General features: G+C 47.7%; 1 protein-coding gene across 1 annotated transcript in view; it reads right to left on the bottom strand.

Annotated features, from left to right (window-relative positions):
• LOC108933588 (zinc finger matrin-type protein 4-like) overlaps positions 1-25,310 on the bottom strand; it is a 51,041-nt gene that overhangs the window by 12,712 nt on the left and 13,019 nt on the right. Inside the window, exons 2-5 of the mRNA XM_029259108.1 lie at positions 21,443-21,547; positions 17,173-17,265; positions 9,709-9,868; positions 5,451-5,705 (exon numbers count right to left, since the gene is read on the bottom strand). Of these exons, the coding sequence (XP_029114941.1) occupies positions 5,451-5,705; positions 9,709-9,868; positions 17,173-17,265; positions 21,443-21,547 (613 nt within the window). The remainder of the gene's footprint in view (positions 1-5,450; positions 5,706-9,708; positions 9,869-17,172; positions 17,266-21,442; positions 21,548-25,310) is intronic.

A 25,310-nucleotide genomic window follows, 5' to 3' on the forward strand; every position in this document is an offset into this window, starting at 1 on the left:
AGCTTCAATTAATGTTAAGCAGCAAAGATTAATAAAGTGCAGCACTATAACCTGGGATAGTTGCCCCAGTTAAACAAAATAAGGACATCTGCAAAGCAAGTAAATCATACGAATGTAGAGATTTTTCCTTACATATAAATCAACATGATGCTTTCTTATGTAACTTTACAACAGTTCTAAAATTATAGCACCATTCACAAAGGTACTTGCCCTGCATATGATAGCTGTAGTAAATATCAAGAGTACAAATGTATACAATTATATGATTTGTAAGTTGCCCCAGATAAGCGCTCGCCAAGCAAGGGCATCTGCGAAATGAATAATTCATGCTAATAATGAGGTCAGTTTTATTCAAACATAAATATAGATGATTTTCTATGCAGCAGTGCCACTTATGAACTGCTCACTTTCAACAAGAGAAGGATCGGAGCTCTGGGATCTGTGCAGCCTGTTCTGGTCGTCCAAGAGCAACAGTGCACAGAAAGCGCCATATATAAAGGATTTTCATGCGTTCCATTGAACAGGAAATACATTCAATGGCAAGTGTGTATTCAGGGTGCTGAAATACTAGTTTATGTATTATTCTTCTTCTTCTTCTTCTTCTTCTTCTTCTTCTTATTATTATAATAATAATAATAATAATAATAATAATAATAATAATAAATACTATACCTAATTCAGTATAAAGGTGTGTGCACTTGATTAGGTATAGTATTTAAATATAAATAGTGCAGTGCATATTGCATATTGCAATATTAAAGTCCTGGGATTGAATCCACAGTGTAGAAGTGTGGTTTCAATCCCAGGACCTTGAGATTGCAATAGGACAACCCTAGCCACTACACTACCAGCTGCAAAATCCCTTGCGAAATCTATGGAACAGATGATTTCACAGACTGAATTGTTAACGTGCCTTATGATGAAATATTTTTGGATTCTGACTCAGATAAAATTATTAGCATCACCAATAAAAAATATGAATAACAGACATGTAAGGTATAAAAACTGACTGCTGAGAGGCTCGTTATATTCTAGATGTGCAGAGGAATGTATAAATTGGACGTGTTATTTTGGGTCATATTCGCTCCACACATGTCGCCTTCAAATGGCAGCAGCTTGCTCTCTTTGCTAAAGCATATGCAGACAGCAGACTTGGAATACGAGGGGGGGGGTGACCCCGACCATCTTTAGACCCTGAAGACACTGCAATTAGAACCATTTAAGGCTTCTGTCTCGTCTCTGTGTTTCCAGGCCTGTCAAAACCGAATGTCTCATAATGACGACACAGTACATTCAAGCAGCCCATTGCATTTTAAGAAAAATGACTAAGGCATCAGCCAAATAAGCATTTATTCGTTTAGCAGGGGCACTTTCCCTTAAGACAACATACACTGATTTACTCTTTTATGCAGCTGGGCAATTTTCATTGTTTCAGTGGCTCAGTGGTACGATCAGGGGTACGACGCCAGCAGGTGGGATTTGAACCTCGTTCCAAATCCCACCCCACTTTAAACACGGGTCCATCAAGTCCAAAGGCAGCGGAACTAACCATTAATCCACCTGCTGAACTGACTCTTCGATAAAATCCCTTCGCAGAAAAACATTTTCTCTATTTTTTCATTCTCCAAAAAAGCCATTTTCTTACATGTCGAAATCAACCTGCCATATAAACTGTGTACAAATTAGCATTATGAGAACACACGCCTACATTCATTTAGAGAAGACACCAGACATAGAGACTAAAACCGGCTGAATGTCATCAGTTCAGATTTATGCCTCGGCAGGCCTTCGAGCATTTAATTATACTTCCATAAACGCCAGTAATTAAGTCAGGTGAATTACCAAAGTGTCTCATTTTCAAATTTACATCCAACTGTCACACATCCGACACGTGACCAGCTCCTGATACAGCCAAATGGAACCCCTCATTCTGTGTTCGAAATGAGAAACATGTCCATACGGGTGTCTTTCATTAGCACATAAATGCGAATATGAGTTTGACTCATTCTGAGAATGCAGGGAGGGGTTATAGAAGCATAAAGTGTTTATCTTTCTCCATTAAAACTGAGTTAGAGGCTCCCGTTAGCAGGTGAACACAGACACTATGCTCCATTTTTCATGTATAACTCCCCTCCCCCTTCCCCTTCTACACGAGCGAGAGTGGCTTTCGGCACGTGAAGTCCAGAGCGCCGGCGTTCTGCAGTCCAGGCACAGCATGCTGTCTTATCAGGCCGATCCAGACAGGCTTTCCACACCAAGGTTCTGCTGCTGTTTATGGATCATAAACCGAAACGGCCAAAGACGTGCAGGTGGGTGGGGGCAGGCTGGGGACGTCCACATGGCCTGTCCTCATCTCCGGTGTCCTCTCCCGCTTTCCTTCAGAAGCAGGCTTACAAGGGCCACACCGTCTCAAGTTTCGCTCGCTGGAAGGAGCTGTTGTTGGTACTTTTTAATGAGACATAAAAGCTTATTCGATCACAGCATCTCGCTGTATTTGGAGTGCAGAGAAAGGGGAAAGTGTAAGACCACCATAACAACTGACTGCTAAACTACATATAGGTCATAAATAGGATATTTAGAAAAACTAATTCAAATTAATCTAACTGCATTTATTTTTTATCGTATTTTTGCTCACATCGCTTCACACGCGTTGCCTTCAATTCCAGATGGTTGGACTGGCAGTGGGAGGGGCTGGGACGCCGCTTCCAGGTGACACGCCTGCAAACGTCCTTTCTTCATCCCCCGTTTCCCCATCATTCCTTTCACTATTATTTATTATTTACTATCGTTATAATTTCTTTGAACTAGTTTGCTTTTTCATTCCGTTGATGCTGCTAATTTTCTTTATGCTGATGCTAATTGCAACTTTTAGCACTGTTGTATTTATATTTATCTTTTCCGTACTATGAAGCACTTTTAGAAACTGGTTTTAAAAGTGCAACATAAAATAAAGTTCGTTACTTTTTTATGCACCACCGTGACCCTGCGTGAAATAAGCGGTATACAACCGAGGACGAGTAAGTGAGTGAAGGATTACTTTATTATTATAAATTACAATTATAAATTAACTTCAGTGCGAGCAAATGTCATGCAGGAGCTGCCCGTGTTCTTTAGCAAGATAGTTTAGCTCTGATCTATTTGGCGTCCCTTCAGTGACAGTGCGGCCACTGCTCTGGAAGAGGATGAAAACACGTTGTGCTCCTGTGGGCGACACCCCATGTCGATTGGTGGGAGAGACCGGGGTAAGAGTGAGCCCACTGAGAAGCGGTGCAATTAGAAGCGAGCATCCACGGGAGTTCGCCCAGCATCGGGTCTAGGTCGGGTCAAGTATAAAGCGGGTTGACGAGGGCTGGGGGGCAGGAAGGGCGGAACTTGGCGGAGGAGCTGAGTATTGCACTTCAACAGCGTGACGGCATCAAACGAGAATGATGGATTAGATAAGGGCAGGTTCCCGGTGACCCCCCCACAATGCGTACACACGCACTCGTCATCCTTGGAAACAGAGAAATGAAGATTTGTTGTTTCTTATTCTGCAGCAGTTTAACTACTAATTAAACCATCTCCAAGAATGTGGAGGATTGGCACCAGGTTCCACAGTCAGCCAGACGTGTCAGAGATACCGTCAGATCCCATGGTGCACAGCATGGCCCAGGGCGCCTGTTCCCAAGGGTTTGGACAGGAACATATACCACGAATGCATAATTTGGTAGAAAAGCCACTGTGACGTCATCCATGACCTTGAGAGACTCCTGCATATTTCAGAGTGTGCTGCGCTTTGACCGGCATGCGGCTCCCTGCTGCACGGCCCTGTTTCCCGATTTCATTTGCGTCACCGGCAGAGGCGCGGTCACTCAGGTGGAAGTGCAGTCGAGCGTGCTCTTTAAGGTTCAGGAAACCCCTAATTGGTTCTAGAAACGAGGGGTGAGAGGGGGGATGGAGACTCTGTCTCAACCAGAGAGGCCTTAAAAGACCTCCTGAAAATACAAACGGTTGACTGCCTCCCATTGTCCTTAAGAACCTCAGCCCTCATCCATCTGCCTGGCAGCCTCCTGCATGACCGGCCTCAGCGGAAGGTGAACGCCATCATCCCAGCAGCAGAACGGGAGCCTCGGGTTCTATAACAAACTCGTTTCACCGGCCCGAAATACAACTAACAATTGAGCGTTCTTCAGCTGTACATAGCCCTCCTCACGTAGGGGCCACTGGAGCCTATCCATCCCCGGGACCACCGCAAGACGTGCGGATCTGGGTCACACGCAAGAAATAAGGAGTGCGCGAGTGTATTGGACACGACGCGCGGTCGAAGCCCAGAGCACCATGGCGCCGTGACTCAGAGTTTAGTCCAATTAAGTCCCGGGGCAACACTGTGTGTCATGTCACTTAATGCACGTTGCTACGTTAAACGGAGACATCGCCCTGAAACGTGCATGAGCCTCGGAGCTTAGAAATGTCTCCAACTGAAGGGGCTCCAAAGACTGTTTGCAAGGAAAACACACAAGTGCACTGCGGCAGTACTGACTCTGTGTGTGTGTGTGTGTGTGTGTGTGTGTGTGGCTAGCTGTTAGCTGACTGAATCTGGATTGGCTTGACCTCTGCCCCTCACTGCTGACATGACTTAAAGTACAGTTCATTCATCCGTGCTGTGCCATCTGACAACACGGCATTATGATCACTCTTGAGAGAGTGGTGGGATGAAACAAAAAGGGTTTAAAAAAACACTTTATTTGAAAAACTTTGAATAATAAAATAAAAATATTTCATTTAAAACGCAGCTGCGGTAAGAGCGTCACACGTGTGTCATAAACAGTGCACCATCTTCCAACATAGCATCATAATTAAGAGGTTAATCTGAAATGAAACTCAGATTGTAAAAGGAATCACTTAATGAACTGTTTCGTCGATGATTTCATAAAGTAACACACAAAACACTTTGGAATGACAGGACAGTCACATGACCAGATCCCGGAAGTACAGTCAGTGATTGACAGGTCATTGAACAATAACGTGATTTTCGTAAGTCATTATGACATTATATTAAAGTTGTTATATGTACATAATTTTTCTTTTATTTTGGCAAAACAGCACAGTTTGACAAGACAATAAAATACACACACTGTGTTGGAAGATGGCACAGTATTAAATACACTATTTTATTGAAAAAGTTCTGTGCAAATAAATCATTCACCAACACTGAAATAAAGTGATTTTTCTTTTAACAATGTGCGTTGCACTTGTGTTTTGAGACAGGTTTTTTTTCTTTTTTTTTAATTCTCGAAAATATATTTTAAAAATAACATTATGATGCACTGGGCTGGCAGTCAGTCCTATATCTGGTCACTCAAGATCCAGTCATAGGCAAATGAACTGTAATTTGAAGGAGGGGGGCCCATGTGACATGATGGCAGTGTCACACACTGAAACCTGTGATGTCATGGAGACCCCCAACTGACCTGTGGTTTCTGTGGCACCAAGGCTGCCCGCCAGCTGCTCCAGTAGCCTTGCCCGTGCTGCATTGCGCTTGTGCTTCTTGCCCTCATAGTGCTGCTGCGCCATCAGCGGGTTGTTGAACCAGGCCCCACACAGGCAGCAGTACTTCCCCGCTTCGCCATTGGCCAGCAGAGGCCACGAGGGGGGCACGAGCGGCGGTGGCGGTGGGGCGGGGGCCAGGGCGAGGTCCACGGGCTGCGGAGTGCCGGGGGCACAGTCTGCAAGGCATGGAGGAAACAGCACAGGGATATGTGAGGTCATTCTACCAGAATACCTCATCCGAGAACAAATCAGAGCACGGGGATTCTCTGTCGTCTGGGAGCTGGGGTGAGGTCAGGGAGGGGTCAGGAGGCGGTCGCTGAAGCACAGGAGACACCAAAATATACTAGTCTTAGACTAATGGAAGGTTCCAGAAGGTCTGAGCTGGAAAGAGGCCCTCTGGGCAACAGGTAAGTGTGTTGCCTTGGTAACAACCACCCCAAACCACACAAGGGCACAGAGGTGAAAAACAAAAGATAAAGCACGGGATGATGAGACACTAAAGGGGACTTAAATTGGGTTTGAGAGGGCAGAAAAGTGCCTTATTTGTTGCATGTCTTGGAGAAATGTATCTTTTATTGTTTTCAGCTTTAAGGCTTGTGCTGGAAAAAATATTTTGAGGAATAATCCCCAGCAGTCAGTCCATTAGGTCCAGTGCTGTTGAAAGCATTTACAACCTGCAACGCCCATAAAGGTCCACCACAATGATCCAGCACATCATCATCATCATCGCTCTTGATTTACCAGCACAAAAAAAAAAAAAATCTAAGATTCCCTTTACACCCTTCTGGTCCATGGGGCTCACTTGGCAGGAAAGGCACCACCATCCTCCACATCTCCTTGATACAACTGTACCCATGTCTGTTCTCTCTCCACAGGCCGTTGTTCAGGCATCGCAGATGGCCAGCGTCAGGGGAAGTTCAAAATCTTCCACAAAAAAACTGCCTGCGTGACTCATTATCGTCATCTAGATGAGCACACTCTTAGGGACCATGTGCTGTAAGCATTAATGAACATTTAAATCCTATATAGAGTTTCGGTGAAAAGAACACAGCACAAACCAAAGTAAAAGTGTGAAGAGGACCACATGGTGGTCGTGGCTTTGCTCTGCTCAGGTGTCAGGGGGTACATGAAATAACAATTTTAGTTCTTGGAAATGCAAAGAAATGCCCTGCATGCCCAAGTCAAGGTATCAAATTAAAATTCTTGTAACCCAAATGGCTGTACCTTGGGTATGAGAGAGTTTCCTATGTGTTCTCAAATTTTTGACTGGTACTGTAGTTCTAGAAGATCTCACTCACACACACACACAATCTGAGCCGTTTGTCCCATACGGGATCGCAGGGAGCCAGAGACTAGCCTGGCAACACAGGGTGGGGGGCCGGAGGGGGAGGGGACACACCCAGGACAGGACGCCAGTCCATCACAAGGCACCCCAAGCAGGACTCGAACCCCAAACCCACCAGAGAGCAGGACCCAGTCCAACCCACTGTACAGCCCAGAGGATCAGTGTTTCTTAATGGTGGAATCATTACAGAATCATTGAAGATGAAAACTCTGAGACTCACTCAAATATGAAGAACACCAATAACCACACAACAATCTCCATCTCATATCACTCATCAGGTAGAAATTCTGCAATAACAAAGAAGGACCAAGCAACCTCAGACCAAAAATGAGTGCGAACGTTGGACCTTAGATATCCCACTGAAGAGCACTGAAAGTGAGCACTTGGACTGATCCCTGTCATCACTACCATTTCGCATTAGTCTGGAAGACTGAGATGCTCTTTATGTTTTTCCAAGAAAAAGAACATTACACAGTGGTACATCACACAGAGATGCTTTGTCAGGGGTGAAAAAGTATAGGTGCGAATCTGTCCCTGGGTCTGCCCATCTTCTTGTGGGTTTCCTCTTGTTTCTAAGGTTTTGTCCCACATTGCAATAGTAATATGAAAGTACAAAAGTAATGTTTTTCAGATGATGATTTACTCTGAGTGATCATGTGGGTTATCTGCAATGAACCCCCTGTGTGTGTCCAACCAATTCCCAGGGTCAGTGTCACTCCAACTATACTGACGAGCAGGAAACAGTTAAAACATAATGATATGCGTAACTGTTAAAAAGCTGGATACTTGAAGCATTGAAAATGCTCGGTTTTTTTGCACCTTGATAAGCCATACATTACTCTGAACTGGAAATTTTTATTTTATTCTCGGTTGGGTCTTCCATTAAGGCCATACTCATCCAGAAAAGTAGGCTGAATAATTGGGATTCTTAGATTCCATTTTCACAGAAGGTTGAAGTTCAGTAGAAATTCAGCTAACTTAATGGAGCACTGCTCGCTTGGCTGGATCCGAAACTCACTGGTTCTGCTGAAACTTCTTTGCTTGCGATCCACAAGAGGGGAAGAACTGGACCACAAACTGCTACCCAGACCAGACCTGAACTTACACAGCAGGGTTATTTTTTGCCAGAGTCATTCGAGATAAGTACCTTGATCAAGGGTACAACAATGGGAAGTGGGATCAATTAATGAATTTAATTCAACTATTTATTACACACACACACATCTTCAGAACCGCTTGTCCCATGCAGGGTCGCGGGGAACCGGAGCCTACCCAGTAACACAGGGCGTAAGGCCAGAGGGGGAGGGGACACACCCAGGACGGGACGCCAGTCCGTCGCAAAGCACCCCAAGCGGGACTCGAACCCCAGACCCACCGGAGAGTAGGACCCGGTCCAACCCACTGCACCACCGCGCCCCCCATTATTTATTACCTCAACCTCAATTGATTAATTATCAGAATGAAAAACCTCAGTTTTGGGAAATCCTGCTGAAGGGTTTTGGTAGCAGACCTGTTGCCTATGCGGACCGAGTGAAATTGGCCCCAAAAAACATGCTGCTCCAGTTTTACTTGTACCTATTCGTTTTTGTCTGGAGCACAGCCGGTGTTGGGAAAACATTCATTATCTATAACATCGCGGGTGTTTAGGACGGCATGCCGTGAGAAAACGGCACTGTCGGAGTCATGCGATTCTGTTCCCGAAATGAGAAATTATGTGTTCAAAGGAACAGTTGGAGGCTGCGACAATTTGTCCCAGCAAATCCATGGAAAAACAGAGGTTTTAAAGACCCAAAAGCTTCTCCCTTTACATTGGTGCAAAAAAAAAAAAAAAATACACACATACAATCTTTCATTACAACAAAAAATCTAAATCCCTTCAGTCTTAGATGATGGTGAAAGTTGTTCGATAATAATATCCACGTAAAGGCATGAGAATTTTTTTTTAGCTCCGGATTGTTTTTTTTCCACTATGCGTGACATTTTCTGATTTAGTTTTAGAAAACGGAGAGTACATGTGCTCACCTGAATTGACTTGAGGTTGGAAGCGAGCCCCAACCCCTGCAGACCCCCCTCCCCCACCCCCTGCCTCTCTGCCCAGAGCTCTGCTGTTGTAGTAAAGAGGTTGACAGCCTACAGGATGTGTTCTGCCCTTCCCGGAAAGCCATCCTCTAGTGTGTGTAAGCAACGGGGAGTTTGGAAAAGGGCTGCCCCTGAGCCGTGTGTGGACAGGCTAACCGTTGTCACACCCTGCTTTATGCCACGCTGGGAATATTGGACACGACAACCAATTAGCGATGACTCGCGGGAGAGCGACACACGAATGTGGGGTGTTGTAATGACGAGCACCTTTCCCGTAGACAGGAGTGCATCTGATCTGTCGTGTTGCTTGATAAAAGACTCTATGGCGCAGCGCGCTGATCGTGCTCCACACCAGTTGTGTGAGTGTGTGGGCATCTCAGAGACAGGTCCAGCATCACACTTGCTTGCCGACAAGCCACGACAGAGAGCTATGCTTGATCCCTTCGTGCCCCCAGCCCCTACAAGTTGTCCGAATCACAGCCATCGCTACAGATGATCCAGCGGTAGCGTGTTTGTGCTCCTTGCACCCAGCTGACATGTGACAAGCAGAGCTGCATGAAGGGAAGGGATGAGATCCAATCCAATACATGGGGGGAGGGGGACTTGAACCTGGGTCCCGCGAGTCCAAAGTTCATGGCCAGCCACTGAGCCATTATTGGGGTTGCACATCTGTACGGTGAGTGAGCCCCTGACCAGGATCATGTGCTTTTTAACCCTCCTTGGATGGGAAGCAGGGCTGTTCGGAGTGCCCTTACCTGTGGGAGGAGGCATGCTGGGGGGCTCGCCCAAGACCAGGCGGACCCGCTTGGCGTGCGTCTTGCCCTGGTAGTGGGACTGGGCGACGATGGCTGAAGTGAAGAACATGTTGCAGAGGGTGCAGCACTTGTTCTGGTCCACTGCATTCTCATCGCTGTCCTGGGAGAGGGGAGAGACGTGGGTCAGGTGGGTCGAGTGCTCCATACAATCACTCAATACAGAAACACACAAAACGGAGCCAGCAGCGTGTGCGACGCTGTCTGTGAAACACGTGGGAGAGCCAACGACCCAAGGATCCCAGGTATAAAGCGGTCAGATTGCTTCCCTAAAAATGCAGCTGTAGAAGCAGCTGGTGAAGTGCTAATCTGTCATCTACGTAAGTCACCTTGGACAGCGGCAACTGCTGAGCAAATAAATGGCAGAACGCCTGTGGGCTGCTGCACACAGATGCATTTATAACATAAACAGGAAAAAGAAAAAGGCCAAAAAAAGACATTTATAAAAAGCATTTTTTATACAAAGCCAACATTTTTGTGCATTTAGCCAGTTTATACTGTAGGTGTTGATGATTTCCCAAAAATAGTTGAGTAAAGGGGGGTGCGGTGGCGCAGTGGCGGAGTGGCGCAGTGGGTTTGGTTGGGTCCTGCTCTCTAGCAGGTATGGGGTTTGAGTTCTGCTTGAGGTGCCTTGCAGTGGACTGGCATGCCGCCCTGGGTGCGTCCCCTCCCCTTCCAGCCCTGCGCCCTGGGCTGCCAGGTTAGGTTCCGGTTCACCGCAACCCCGCTTGGGACAAGCAGTTTCAGTCAGTGCGTGTGTGTGTGTGTGTGTGTGTAGTTGAGTAAACAAATATCTTCTGTGCTCTATTTTGATTTTTAATCGTTACGCCACCTACAGGCCAGGTAGATGTACATAACCACTGATACAATATCAGAGGACAATGAAATGTAACAGGAAGACAGGTGTGTGGACGCAGGCTTCTGGATGTAAGAATGCGGCCCATCGGGGCTCCGGCGAAGAAGACACAATCCAGTAATGTAGGTGGTGGGTTTCCATACTGAAGCAGAAATTTAAGTGTCATATTTTACCAGCTGCGGTTTCCAGAAATGTCATGGGAAGGAATGCTTTTCGTCTTCAAGTGAGGCACAATGCACGAACGTGGTGTACAGCAGACCCGTGACTGAGTGGAGTAAGGATGTCACTTGAGCACAGATTCAGGTTAGTGAGGTTCATTGTGATATCCCATCCTTCCCAGTAGGGTGGCCCCTGAGCGCTTCAGCTATCCAGGTCAGCCTCCGGCATCCAAGCACCTCAGTCTGGGATCTGGAGCGGAAGAACGGGCACCTACCGACACAACCCACCGTCCAGCAGGTTTCCATAGCGGACAACGTGATGTCTCGGATCTACAGAAACCCCAGAGATGAGAAATAAAAATAATACAGCATTCAAATGAGACCAAAAAAGGATTGAGCTTTGGCGGGGAATCCATAGCGGTCATGGATGAGGTCCACCACGACCCCATGAGCCCGCAGTTTAAGAGGACTCATAATGGAGCTCTACAGTTTAAAGCCCTTAATGACACTGGAGCCTGTAGCTTTGCCTGTGGCTACGCTGGGATTCGTTGATAAAAACAGGGTAGTCAGCAAGAGTAAAAATGGAAAAAAAATTGTCTTCCTCATGAGGTATGGCGAGAAAAAACGATCCCGTTCTTTATGGGTTCAGTGTTTCCACATCTTCTGTTCGGTTTGCGTTTTCCCTCCGTTTCGGGGATGAGGTGTTAAACTCATAGACAGGTGGGCACGACCCAGCGCCCTGGTGCCGCAGTCCATCTACACATGACTGCACTAATAAGGGGGTGAGGGTCTGTTCATTTGACTGACCGCTCATTCCAGGTGTAATATTTAATTTACATCATTTTTAAAGTCATTTAAAAAGTTCATTAAGCAATTTCATTTATCTCGTCAATTACCTAGCCACTCAAGGGAAAAATTACTAATGATCATGATGCCGGGTTAGAACACGGAGCTGTGTTTACAGCACTCCCTTACCAAATCTGCATGTATAATAAAAATTTTAATGTCATTAAATGTTTTATGCATGTAAATCAGTATTTTGAAACAGAGTGATTTAAAAAAAAAAAAAAGTTGTGTTCCACTTTCCCATTTTTTCCTTTTTTTTTTTTTAGTAATTCTGGAAAATGTATATCAAAAAACAGTATTGTGGGGCTCTGGGCTGTCCGGTATTTGGCCACCCAACGTCTAGTCATGTGCAGATGAACTGCTTTTGCACATGGCAGTTGTGAACCTCTGACCCCAACGCCATCTGGGAATGCCTTCCCCAACCCTAAGCATGCCGCACTCCCTCTCCATTAGCCCATTTCCTATTTCTCATACTTCCCTCCCCCTTCCCCCACCCCATGTCAGGGGCACTATCGTCTCTCTGATTCCAAGACGTTAATCTTGAATAATTTATCATTGCCGGCGGGGCCGCGCCTCCCCTCGCCTCCCTACACATTCCTCCTCGGAGAGGTGTAAAGAGCGCCGAGCTCCATCCAAACCGCCGGCTGTCAGTCAACATCCAGCCCTTCCTGCCCTCAATTTCTGCTGCTCCTTGAAACTAAACGAAAGTAAACAAAACAAAACAACAACAAATCGAAAATGCTCCGCTGCACTATAGGGAGCTGATCTAACCCCCGGAGCGAGAGTAACCGAGGCGGCGGCTGCGACACACCTTGCATCACCCGTCGTGAGGAACAGGCTGCTTAGCGTCACCCGCAGGGGTTTGGGGGTCAGATCCGATCCTGTCGGGCTTCCGCTGCCTCCCTCTGCCCTCTAGTGTCCCCCTCCTGTGCCTGCCAGGCTCCCACATCTCCTCCACCGCGCTCTGCGGGGCCTGAACCCAGCGTCGGCGGATAAGGGAGAGCGGCCGGGGATTTTCCAGCCCCCTCGTTGCTGCCGTGACGACTGCTGAGTCTTGCCAGAAAGGCCCCGCTTTGGCAGCGATGCCCGCGTTACCGTCGTCCGCGGAGCAGAGTGCGAAACGTGGTTCAAACTCCCTTGAACCGCAAGCGATCCGAAACAAAAGGTTAATGGCTTCCCGCACCGTGTAAGTGAACAGAGTAACCAGCAATGAAGCGAGTTAAGCGTGCCCTCAACACATGAGAGCAGCTGCTCATCTACAGATTATAATAAGCATCATCATAAACCTCATCAAAACCCTAACCCTAACCCCTCCCGGGATACTAGGCCTGAAATGCTGCTTTGCTCTCCATCAGGTGTTACCCTGGGTAGGAAGGAGGACCGTCAGAGCGACAGTCAGCCTCTAGCCCTTTCTGCCCTCAGTTTCAAAGCTCTGGTTTGGTGCTCTTGGGAGAGCAGTGGCATCTCCGCATAACTCCATGGATGAGAGATGAGAGATTCATGGTATCTACGTGCGTGTGTCTGTGCACGCGTGCGTGTATGTGCTAGGACTGGAAGCTGTGAATGCGAGTCTGGTACCATAATTCTATTGGCTGCATTATAATTAGACTTTTTGTTTGTTTGTTTGTGTGTGTGTGTGTGTGTGTGTGAGAGGGAGAACTTGCTGTACGTAGCTTGTGTGTGAGTGTGAGAACTGTAATCACGTGTGTTGGAGCTGTGCACTTTGTGTGGGTGTGTCACACCCGGAGGCTGTGAGTGAGCGTGTGGGTCTGTGTGTGTGTGCGTGTGTGTGTGTGTGTGTGCGTGTGTGTGTGTGTGCGTGTGTGTGTGTGTGCGTCTTGGCAGAATGTATTTACCACCTGCCTTGTTCCAAAGAGGAAAACACACAATTCTCAGTCTGTCTCCCTGCAGAGGAACACAAGATCGTGGAGCTTGACACCCAAGGACACAAATAAACTCACCATGCTGCTCATGCTCCTATAGCTCAGCTGTCATCTCCCTTCTTCTTGTTCACACACTAACGTTTACATTTCATCATTTAGCAGACGCTTTTCTCCAAAGCGATGAACAGCTCAGCGAAAACAACAGTGCTTTTCACCAGCAGACGGGGCAATATAGACACGTGATTCTCAAAGTACAGTCAGTTTGTCTGATACCACAGTTTACAGCAGCATACATTTCATGGGTATCTGCATATCAAAGTCATAGAAACTACAAAGGAAATTGTGGCAATAATGCAAACATATAGAGCTGACAGGAGGTCCAGAGAGAAGTGAGACTCTTCTTGACTGCTGAGAGAGATCTTCAGCAGTTCTGAGTGACAGAGGGAGACAATTCCACTACATTAGAGCCAGAACTGAAAACCTTATAGATTTTGATTTTGGCTCTTTTGTGTGTGGGATCATCAAGAAGCCAGCCAAATAAACAGACACATGCACACACATATACACACACCAGGAATCGGGCCCATGCAGCTCCCATTCACACACACAGTGGGCATTTTGTTGCTGTAACGGAGAGGAGAGGCCGCGGACGGAAGGGTCTCTATTTTCATGTGCAAGCTGAGGAAGACCATCAGCTCATTGCCCTCCAATTAAACTCCAGATGTGCTTAAATTTACAGAATTTCTAAGCCCCTCCCCTAAACATTAATAAAGCAAAGACTGTTCTCTGTAATGTACATTAGGGCTCAGAATTGGAGCATGTATTGTTTGGGAGACACACTTTACAACACGTGTCTTCCAGAGCAGACAAAATGAGCAACTGGTTCTCAGAAGGGTCAGTGAGCCACTCAAAACTTTTTCACAATTCAGACTCCATTTGGGGAGGTGCAGTGGTGCAGTGGTGCAGTGGGTTTGACTGGGGCCTGCTCTCCAGTGGGTCTGGGGTTCGAGTCCTGCTTGGGGTGCCCTGCGACGGACTGCTGTCCCCTCCCCCTGCAGCCTTTAGCCCTGTATTGCTGGGTTAGGCTCCGGCTCCCCGCGACCCCATGTGGGACGAGTGGTTTCCGATGATCTGAGACTCCATTCAGGTGTCAAGAGGTATAAAGAAGGCTTTAATCTGTCGGGAAAACTGGTTTTATCGCCCCGGGGGGTTGACCCTTGAACTGTTACTGAACTGCTTGGCTGCGCCACTGTCGATGTTCTCCTCGGGACCAAAGGCTCCCTGTACTCGCCACTTCTGGGTGACTCGTGAACTCGCACTTTCTCCACAGCGGATGAACCCCCTCCCTCCGCTTGCTGCGCCATCACGCCCAGGTGCATTTGCATATGACCTAGTTCGCCAAAGAGAGAGAGAGAAACAAGTTTCGAGCGCACTCCCGAGTCTGGTGCCGGGTTCGCCGAGCCTTGCCCTGCCCCCCGATGACGCCTTTTTCGGTTTGCTTCTGATCGAATGTGCGCTGATCTTCTCCGCCCACGCTTGACTACACCAGCGCTATGCCGGGGCGATGCGCGACGGGAGCGGAGGTGCGAGAACAGCAGTGCAACAGGAGAGAAATCACAATAACAGCACTGCAAGAGGAGAGTTTGTTCGCACACGCTGTGTTCTAACTGCAGAAGGAGAGAAATAAGCCGTTATTAAAATGCCGCGCGCGTCGCTTCTCGAGAGCCTCGCCGAGATTTCTGGAGCAGCGCTCATGCAAATGCGGCCCGACGTGCTCGCGTGACAGCGGTCGGGGGGGGGGGGGGGGGGCGCTGGTGACTCACACTCAAGGTTCAACAATTACAGCATTTTACAGTAAATACTGTAAAATACACAGCAAACAGGAAAATACACAATCTTTACAAAATCAACTATATTTAGAACCTGGGAGAAAAAAAACGAGATGAGCAGGTGTTTCTCATGCGACCTTCAGTGACCTTTCGGACTCTTCAGATACAGCAGGACTCCTTCATAACGTCAGAAGGAAGTTGTCGGGTTGCTGCTGGTATGATGTTGTTACGCAAACGCGTTGCCTTGACGACTACACCGCAGAGTACAATCTAGGGGCATCGCTGGGAGCCAGCAGTAGGGCTTTAAAGATGGCATCCTGGAATGGATCAGGACCTTTCCTCCTTCACACGGCTCGGCCTCTCGAGATGCAGAACACGGGCCGGGTAGAAGCACAGGTGTTCTTTTGGGGAAAGAGCGGAGGGAACAGGGTGCGGATCCATAGCGGATCCTTGGCCCATAGGAGGAGAAACAGAAATTCAGCCAACGTGACCCCCGTGCGGCGCTCTGCTTCCCGAGGAGTAGCAGCTCATCTCTAAGCAGCACGCAGGGAAACAGGCAAATCTCATGGCTAACAAACTCCTAATGAGCCCGCAGCAGCAGCCTCTTATCACCAGGGTAAATTCTTCACTGGGGTGATTAATCCCTTTACAAGGTTCACAGGAGGGGAACACTTAGCGATCGAAACCGGTGGAAGGGTAAAAAGGACAAAGCAGCAGTTAGAGGGTAAAACGGTAAAAGAGGAGTGAGAAGGTAAAGGGGCTAAAAGGGGAGGCAGAAGGTAAATAGGGCAAAAAGAGAAGTCGAGGGTATAGGGGTTAAAAAAGAGGAGATGGGGGTAAAGGGACTTAGGAATTGAAGCAGGACAGCAGGTGGCGCAGTGCTTAGAGACACTGTCTTGAGCCTAGTTTTGAACACTACCCTTTGCTGTAGTACCCTTGACAAAGGTACTTGCACTGAACTAACAAGGTAAAAACTACCCAGCTTTATATACATGCGCACACACTGTCTGAACCGCTTGTCCCGAGTGGGGTCGGGGGGAGCCGGAGCCTAACCCGGCAACACAGGGCATAAGGCAGGAGGGGGAGGGGACACACCCAGGACAGGACACCAGTCTGTCATAAGGCACCCCAAGCGGGACTCGAACCCCAGACCCACCAGAGAGTAGGACCCAGTCCAACCCACTGTGCCACCATGCCCTCTCCCAGCTTTATAATAATATGTAAATATATATCATAATATAAATAACTAGTCTGCTTTGGGGAAAAGTGTCAAATTAATAAATAAATGAATGTAAAGGGGGTAAAAAGAGGTCTCTAAAGGATGCACAGTCTGAGGAAGATCAGAGGAAAATGAAGAAAGTGGTGTGACAAATAAAGCCTTTGTGCTAACAGTCTGTTCTAGCACCACATTGGGTCCAAACCCACAGCTGCACACTGAGAAGATAAAGATTAAATTCCCTTCCTGGACAGGACGGGGAAGAAACATCTCTAAGGGTCAGTTGTGGGAAGCAGGTGATCTCTAACCAATGCCACAAAGGGCAGCCCATTTCACCAGGTGTGATTTCACGGCCCAATGGGATTTGTCATTTGAATGCAGCGACCCCCCTGGGGTTGTCACACCTTCGGTGGTTGCTGGTACACTGGCAACTTCAGCACCGAGACACACAAATTCAATTTGACAGCAAAAACTGCACACTATGTGTACTAACCGCACATATGTACGTATGAGGGGAGCAGCCCTTGTACCCTGGGGTTCAGAACCTACCCTAAATTGGTAAAATAAAACACCTACGGGCTGCTGTGTAACGGCCCCAGGGTGCGCGCGGGGTACGTACCGCGTTGTCTGGCCTCAGCCGTTTGGAGGGGGGGCCGCCGTCTTCAGGGTGCAGCATGTAGAAAAGGCGAACTTTGTTGGCATGTTTCTTGCTCTGCTCAGAAGGGCGGGGGGGCGGGTGAGAACAAAAGGAGAAAAGGGAATTAGATCCGTGCCCATCCTGAAAGGTACGGATCATGTGCAACACATCCAGCGCATCCAGGCAGCCTCAAGAAGGATCCCGATTCATATCCCTTTTGCACTTATCTCCAGTCAATTCTGTAAGCTGGTACTAGCGTAAAGTGTCCGGGCAAAGTGGTGGTACTGGACTAAGTGACCGTACTTCATTTTTCATTTACATTTTGACGACTGTATGTCTGTGTTGCAGGTTTGCATCTCACCGCTGGCTGTAGTGCCCTTGAACAAAGTACTTACCCTCAGTTGTTCCACTGAAATTGCCCAGCTGTATCAATGGGTAAATAATTGTAGGTACATTAACATCGTAAGTTGCTTTGGAAAAAGCACCAGTGAAATGAATGAATGTGGTTGTCTTGTAACTGCAGTAGAATCAGAAGGTTGTGGGATTGAAGCCCAGCTGTAGAATGTACTTTCCCTGTATTTTTCCACCAACAATCAAGTCGATGATCTTTATGAAAATAATGCTGACTGTCAGCGTGTGAGATGATTACTGTCAAACTCTGGGAGCAAACACCCCCCCCCCCCCCCCCCCCCCCCCGTCACATCTTTATGGAACAGCAGAAATGAAATTGCAGTTTCGAGTTTCAGGCGCAGGTGATCCAGTAGCACAGCAAGTAGCCACACAGCTCAAGAGCTCTGGGTCTGAATCCACTTTGTGGAGTTTGCATGTCCTCCCTGTGTTTGTGTGGGTTTCCTCCAGCAGTCTGGCTGTGCGTTAGACAAGTGGCGACTGATATTGGATGACTGATGTCCACACCAGGACCGCACTCGGGGTCCAGTATCACACACTAATGAGGATGTCCTCAAAGGCCACGGGACTGCTCTCCTCCAGCTCGATACCATGGCCCACCTGCAGGCCTGAAGGCAGCGCTTACAAAGTGGTCTACAGAGGAGCCTCAAGCCCAATTACACCCCCTCGTCCATTCCAAAGCCAAATTCTGTCTCTGCTGCAAAAGTCCTGCTCACAAATGGACGGACGACACCGCTCTCAGGATCAGTCACCACTCTGGCTCCAACACGTGCAAACCACTGTCTAAGCTCCCGCCTGGATTTGGTGGGGTGTCATGTACCCTGCTTTCTGTTACAAAGATATGATTATGCCAAAGTCCCACTGGACTTGTGAATAAGCGTGTCCCCTGGTGGCAGTCATTCAGGAGCCACTTGTTTGGTTACAGACTAAAAGGGGGTCCCCCTGTCTCTCTCTCTCTCTCTCCCTGGTCTCGAGCAGCTGCAGAGATGTTAACGGTTACATGACGACTCCAGCAGTGACAGCTCCACTTCATTCCCGATCTATATCTTCAGCATAATAAGTACAATTCTGCTGTATGATGGAACAAAAAAAATAATAAAGCTCACGCTCGGCTGCCCTTGTCACAAAGAGGCGCCATTTCTGGAAGTTTTGGGTAAAACTGACGATGTACTGCGGTAATTTGGTTGCATCGGGTGCCAAGAGTGGTGTTTCAGAGAAACATCAAGGTGCCATTGCAAATAAGTCTATTGCAGACAAAAACAGAAAAAAAAAAATGCTTGTCAAATTACCCAGAAGGCTTTGCGCAAAAATAACACGTAAACTTTGTTGGCAAAAAGGGTAGGTTTGACTCACAAAGGCTGTAAATAAGGATACCAATGTCCGCACACAACTGTTCTTGTCAACCAATTTTTAGCACAGAAATATGAACACACTGAAATAAGAACACACTGAAATATGAACACACTGAATTATGAACACATTGAAATATGAACACATGACTTAAGTAGGTGATGTCATTTCTCATGCATTTGTGAAACAGTAGATGGGACTACCAACAGTGACAGAGCGAACTGAAGCATTACCAAGCCTTTCTGGCTAAATCCAATATGCTCATTAGATTCGGTTCAAGCCGTGTTTGTGTGTCTGGTCATGACGAGAGACTAGTAAACAGGAATCGCACTTGTGACCAGAAGGTTACAGGTTTAGGTGCTAGGAGGCAGGGCCCCTTAGGGTTTTTTGGCAAGAATCAATCACCCGTCAGACTTCTTCCTCTAAATGAATAATTAATAAATAAGCTATGGAAAAAATACATAGAGGTCATGAAGTAGGGAAAATAAAATTTGAATGTGTAAATAAAATATTGCTGACAGGTAATTATTTATTATACATCCACAGAACACAAATTTATACTTGAACAACAGAAAAGGGACTCCAAATTATTTTTACAATGGCATTTGGTTACGTGAAAAAATAGATATATATTATTTACTGCGCAGACTGACACTTCCTTTCATAGAAACCAAAACCTAGAAAGTGGCAGTTTTTCAAAGACATGGGGCGGCGATGCCACATACACGGTTTATGTCATATATAAGGCAGCAGATATTCAGTTTTCTAATAAAACTGTTTCTGCATCACAGAAGGTTTTTTTTTTTTTGCTAATTTTTTGGAGTTTATTTTCTTGATTTTAGCAGAAAAATTCTGCTAAAAATCCCAAATTTGAGCCCTGCCAGGAGGGACCCTTTAAAAAGGCACCTATAAGGTTCTTCTATGTAAATCAGAAGGTCTGCCAGGTGTATAATAATCACCATCGATACATGTCATAATGGTTTCTCCCACACCATCGTAATGTCCTAGTCCGTCCGTCCGAACCGCCCTAGAAATGCTGACCCCTGACCTCTGACCCCGAGCCCTGCAGTGGCTCGCCGCACAACACTGCCCATCTCTACCCTCGGGAGGCGCTCTCACTCCGGCCCCTCGGGATTTGTGAACCGTTTCCAACACCAGGGGCAGGGAGCTTTTTCAGAGTTACCCTTTTCCAGCAGAGCGCAGAAGGGCTGTTTATGCACACGTGTGTGTGTGTGCGTGCGTGCGTGCGTGCGTACGTCCAGGATTGGAGGCTCTCCCTGGGCCTTGCACAGACAGCAGGGAGCTGTTGCTGTCTGCTGGTGTGAGAGAGAAAGTCAAATAGAGGGAAGGTGAGATATGCAGAAACTTGTTGTTGTTATTGTTGTTATTGCTGTCGGGGGGGGGATTTTACCAAGCAAATGCGTTTATTACAGCAATAAAAACCTGGCGTTTGATTGGGCAGGGAGGGAGCGCATGTACGTGAGCTCGGTGCAGGGAGCAGCTTCTATCCACCTGTGGGGCACACGAGACCGATCCATTATGTCGACAGCCGGTGTGTGCGGTAGGGGGTGGAGGGGCAGGCGGAGGATCAGATGTAACCCGCGCGTGAAAAGGCCTCAGCACCCATGTTATTAGCTGGAACTTTCCATTTGCACCTCCTCCCATCTCCCCCCCTCCCAGGGGCCCCAGGAATGGTGTTGAAGTAGGGGTGGGGGAGGGTGGCGACGACACGGGATGCCCGAGGTACGAGCTGACTCCCCCAGCCTCTCCACACCGCCAGCTCATTTTTCCCCTATCAGTGTGCTGCAGGCAACACTGGAAATTTCCCCGTGAATATTCCCATGTAAGTGTGTGCTGTGCTACACAAACGTGGGCCAGCAGATGGCGCAGCAATGAAGGAACCGGACAATCGAAACCCGCGATTAAAAATCCCAGTAATGGTAAATCTATTTAATCTGTATATAGAGGGCAAGTCGTGAAATTGCGAAATATGTGTCTTCTCTGCCAGTAAGCACTTCATAATAATGAATAGGGCAAATAAAAACAAAGAGCCCAGCGTTCAAGGAGGATCTGTACTTTCTGATTTGTTACTCTAATAAGAAAACAACAATTTACTTAACTGTTCTTTCATTTAATTATTTCATTTATTTTAGGCCATAGATTAAACACACGTGGGGTTGTTTGGTGGGGATTGCTCGCATTTATTAAGGTAAACGCACGGAGTGCAGTCATGTTTGATCCATCGAACGCAACTTGCCAACGGTCTGCAGGAAAGTTTCTAAGCATCAGTGCTGTCTCTGCTTGAGTTTTCATCACCGGGACCTTTGGTATATTCTGTAGAGAGCACCTGCGACGCACGGGGACAGGGGTTGAGGACAGGAGCGCGATGACAGGTGGGGAAAGGTGCGAAAGTTTCAGCGGAGAGGTGCAGGTGGGGGTTGGGCCAGGTGTCAGAGACAGGTGTGGCGGACAGGGGCCCGTGGACGTGGCTCACCTCATAGTGTGCGATGCGCTGGGACTCGGAGATGAGCTGCGCGTTGCAGATGTTGCAGTAGCTCTCGGTGAAGAGCCCGCCGTCGGCGGCCCCAGCCGACTTCATCTGTGCAGAGAGACAGGGCTCACGTCAAAGCAACGCTGCCTTCCTCCTCAGAAGAAGCGTAAAGGAATACATCTCACACAGTGGGACACAAATACTGTGACGATAGTCATCGCAGGACCAGACTAATGGGGGCAGAGCCGAGCGGTCATTCCAGTGCATCATATACAGTACGTATATATAATATATGAGTGATGGAGAGAGTGTGTTCCACTGATGTATGGATGAATGACCCAGTGTAAGTAGGGTATCTAGCAGTGTAAGTCTCCGCGGTGAATAAGGTATGTGGGCTGGTAACACTACATAGCATCCATTGTAAGTCGCTTTGGAGAAAAGCGTCTGCTAAATAAATACATGTAATAAATGTAAATGTATGTGATTTTCAAATTGTTTTAGGATGATAGGAAACAATATTTTCACAAAATTTCAACTTGTTCAAATAAAATGTTTTTGTGTTGCGTTTAGAGTGGGATGTTTGCAGATCACTCGAAATATTGAAATAAGTTTTTAACAAGTTACATCTCACTGAGAGCAATAAGGCTGAGGCCAGTAAAGCGACTCCTTCCAGTTTTGCATGTCCAGAAAATTCTTGTGTGTTATGCTTTGAGGTTTATGCTTGAAGGTGCACTTTACATATTAAAGTGATATTTTTTTTTGAAGCAAGCTGTGTTTCATTTTGCCTATTAACCAACCACTTGTTTCCTTTTTTGAAAATTCTGGACAAAAATATTTTGAAAAATAATATTGTGATGCACTGGACAATGTAGATATTCTAATATCTGGTCAGCTGAGGTGGTGTCATGCTCAGATGCACAGTAATAACAATAATTCCCATTATTCATATGGCACCAGCAGCTCAGGACACCTCAGAAAAAAGCTACTGAATGAAAAAATAAATGAAAACTATCAACCATGATAAAGACATGGTAAAAACATAAGAGATTACGTCAGATGTGATGTGTCAACCTGGTAATACCGCCACCTGTGCTTGTAACTACAGTGCTATCGCAGTAAGTCAGGACAAACAGTGAGTGGTTGTGCAGACAGTGAGGTCAAACACTGATTTTTACCTTTACACCATGAGAAACCAGGATTGGAAGATCATTCCAAAACCCAGACGACACAGGACACACAGGGTAAAAACAAAGCCCTTCTCATCTTTGTCGCCACCTTCCATTATTCATAATTCCACCGAAGAACGTTTGGCCACAGAAGCATCTCACTTACAGCATCTTATGCTATTAAAAATAAATCACAGCATGCATAGGAAGGGGCAGGTGTGCAGGAAGGGTCCTGCTCAGGTGCTCCCCCTGGTGGCCTCACGTTGCGCTTAACACTGGGAAGGGAGGGGGGGTAAAATCGACCAGCCAGCGAGAACTCAGGGGCGTGCGCTGAAACTCGGGGGCAGCGAATATATTTAAAGGCGTCGTGCCCTGGGCATTGCCCACACGGTTACTCATTAAGCGCTCCTCCAATTGCTTTAATGGAAGAATGGAGCTTCCAGTAGAGTAAACGATGTCCATTAGGAGTGACAACCCCCTTTATTACCTGGCTTATGGTGATCGTAAACCGCTCCAGGCATGAACAGGTAGCCGCTCGTGGGCACCACCAGCACCACTGCTGTCAGCTTGCAGAAAGAAGCGTCTTTAATCACTCTCCCCTCTCGCACAGATTTATAAATCTCATGACATCGCTTTTGTGCTGCGGAACTGCAGGGCAAGGTGCGGGACAACAGGGCAACATCTCTGCATGTCAGGGAATTCTGGGAAATTCTAGTAATTCTGGGACAGGCGCAAGGACGTAATAACGGAGCAGCGCAAGGCGGACCCCCCACGGGCCTCAGAGTGGACCTGAATCTCAAAGGCACAGCCTCACCCCCTCAGTTGTAGGAACCCCCCTACCGAACCCCTCTTCACAAGATGCCCAGGACACACACTCAGCGAGGTCAGACAAATTCCCCCCCCCACACATGCATGTGTCCCAGAAGATCTGCCTCTATTGCACGTGCAAAAGACATTGCGGGGGGGGGGGGTCCGAGAAGCCTGGAAAAAAAACTGCATGCACACAACACGGCAAACAGTTTTTGAAATTAATTCTTTCTTGTAACTTTTAGATGAACTTTCACACAGAGTTTGTTATATAAAAGTCACTCTTTTACAAAAATACATTGCTCTGAATAACTGTCTCCCTGGCGATGAATTATTCATTATTGACTGATAACACGCTGCTTTTAGAGACGCGCTTTGCGGGGCTCGGTGTGTGTCGACAGCTCTCTCGTTCGGGCGCTTGCACGCAGCCCGTGCTCAGTTCCGTTTGAGCTCCCGACCCGTTTGTGGTTTTGAGGGATCCTGTCAGGGAGGCTGCCGCTTACAGTCTGAGACGGCTCTCGCAGGCACCGTGCGCACGTGCGTCCGCCCACACCGTCACCCGGGTACGAGTAGCACGGATGCCAACGCAAAGCCCTGGGCAGGGCCACCAAAGTTCAGCTGCTTCACCTGTCTGCTGTCCAACGCAACCCGGGCAGCACGAGGCCAGCTTGCGTGAACTGGCCTCAGAATGCAGATGTGTCGTCACGGAAACCCCACGCCGCTCCATCGGCTTTCAACTACCAGGACGCCGCCTCATTGATAGGAGGGATCGGGAAAGATCGGGCTTTCTGTCGCCATGGAAGACATGTGTGAGTGAGACACAGCGATCCAGAAGAAAAAGGCAGGTTCTATAATCCCTGGGCATGGAAGACGTGTCCCTCTGTGTCTTTCGTGTCCCTCTGCCCCTGGGGAAGAGATGCTCAAACAGGATGGGACTGATGTGTGCGTGGGTGTGTTTGTACGTCTCTGTATGTCTGTGATTTGAGTGTTTGTGGGTGGGTCTCAGTATCCTCAGTTGCATCTCGACCGCCCCACCCGTGCCATCCTGCCCCACCCCCTCCTCCTGCTGTCGCTCGCCATCTCTGGGCCCTTTTCACACCACTAATAGGCTGCTGTCCCCCAAAACAGCCGCCCTTCAGTCACTATGCCTCCTGATGGAAACTCAAAGTCATCTGAAGAGACAGTTATAGAGATGGAGTGTGCCTCTTTAGAAACCCAGCGCGTGCACACACACACACATACACACACACACTCACACACACACACACTTACCCACTGTCAGCGTGGACAGGACGCCCATTCTGCCACCGTTCTGCTTCCAGAGGCACATGAACTCTATGCCTGATTTGAAAGATGAATTTCTGATTCATCTCCCCACATCACAGGTATTCCCCCCCCCACCCCCCAGGATTAGTGTCCCCTTCCCCTCCAGGGCTTGCAGAAAACGGAAGGGAAAAGTTTCGTTCTGAAACATGTGCCTCAGGATTAAGTGGTCTGTCCTCCCAGGCGTCACGCAGGAAAGGTGTGTGAATTTTTAATCTCTGCATTCCAAGCTGCTTAGTTTTCCAGGCAGCGGGGCTCAAATACTCAGCGTGGACACACACACGCACACACGCACCTTGAGAAACACACAAACACACACACACACACACACACCACGGAAACTGACCAGGATTCAAACGAGGAGCACACACACAGAAACGCATGCATCCGTGCATCAACACAGGTGTGTGTGGCTCAGTGTCCTCAGTTTCACTGAGCAAGTGTCCACATCCCAGAAAGCGCCAGTCTCTGTCTTGCCTCCTACCCCCATCCCCTCTTCTGCCTTCCCTCTCCATCCCTGGGCCATTTCGCATGGCTAATTGGCTGCTGTCCCACAAAACAGTCACTTCAGTCAC

Source organism: Scleropages formosus, chromosome 16, assembly GCF_900964775.1.
Source record: "Scleropages formosus chromosome 16, fSclFor1.1, whole genome shotgun sequence".
Taxonomy (NCBI): Eukaryota; Metazoa; Chordata; class Actinopteri; order Osteoglossiformes; family Osteoglossidae; genus Scleropages; species Scleropages formosus.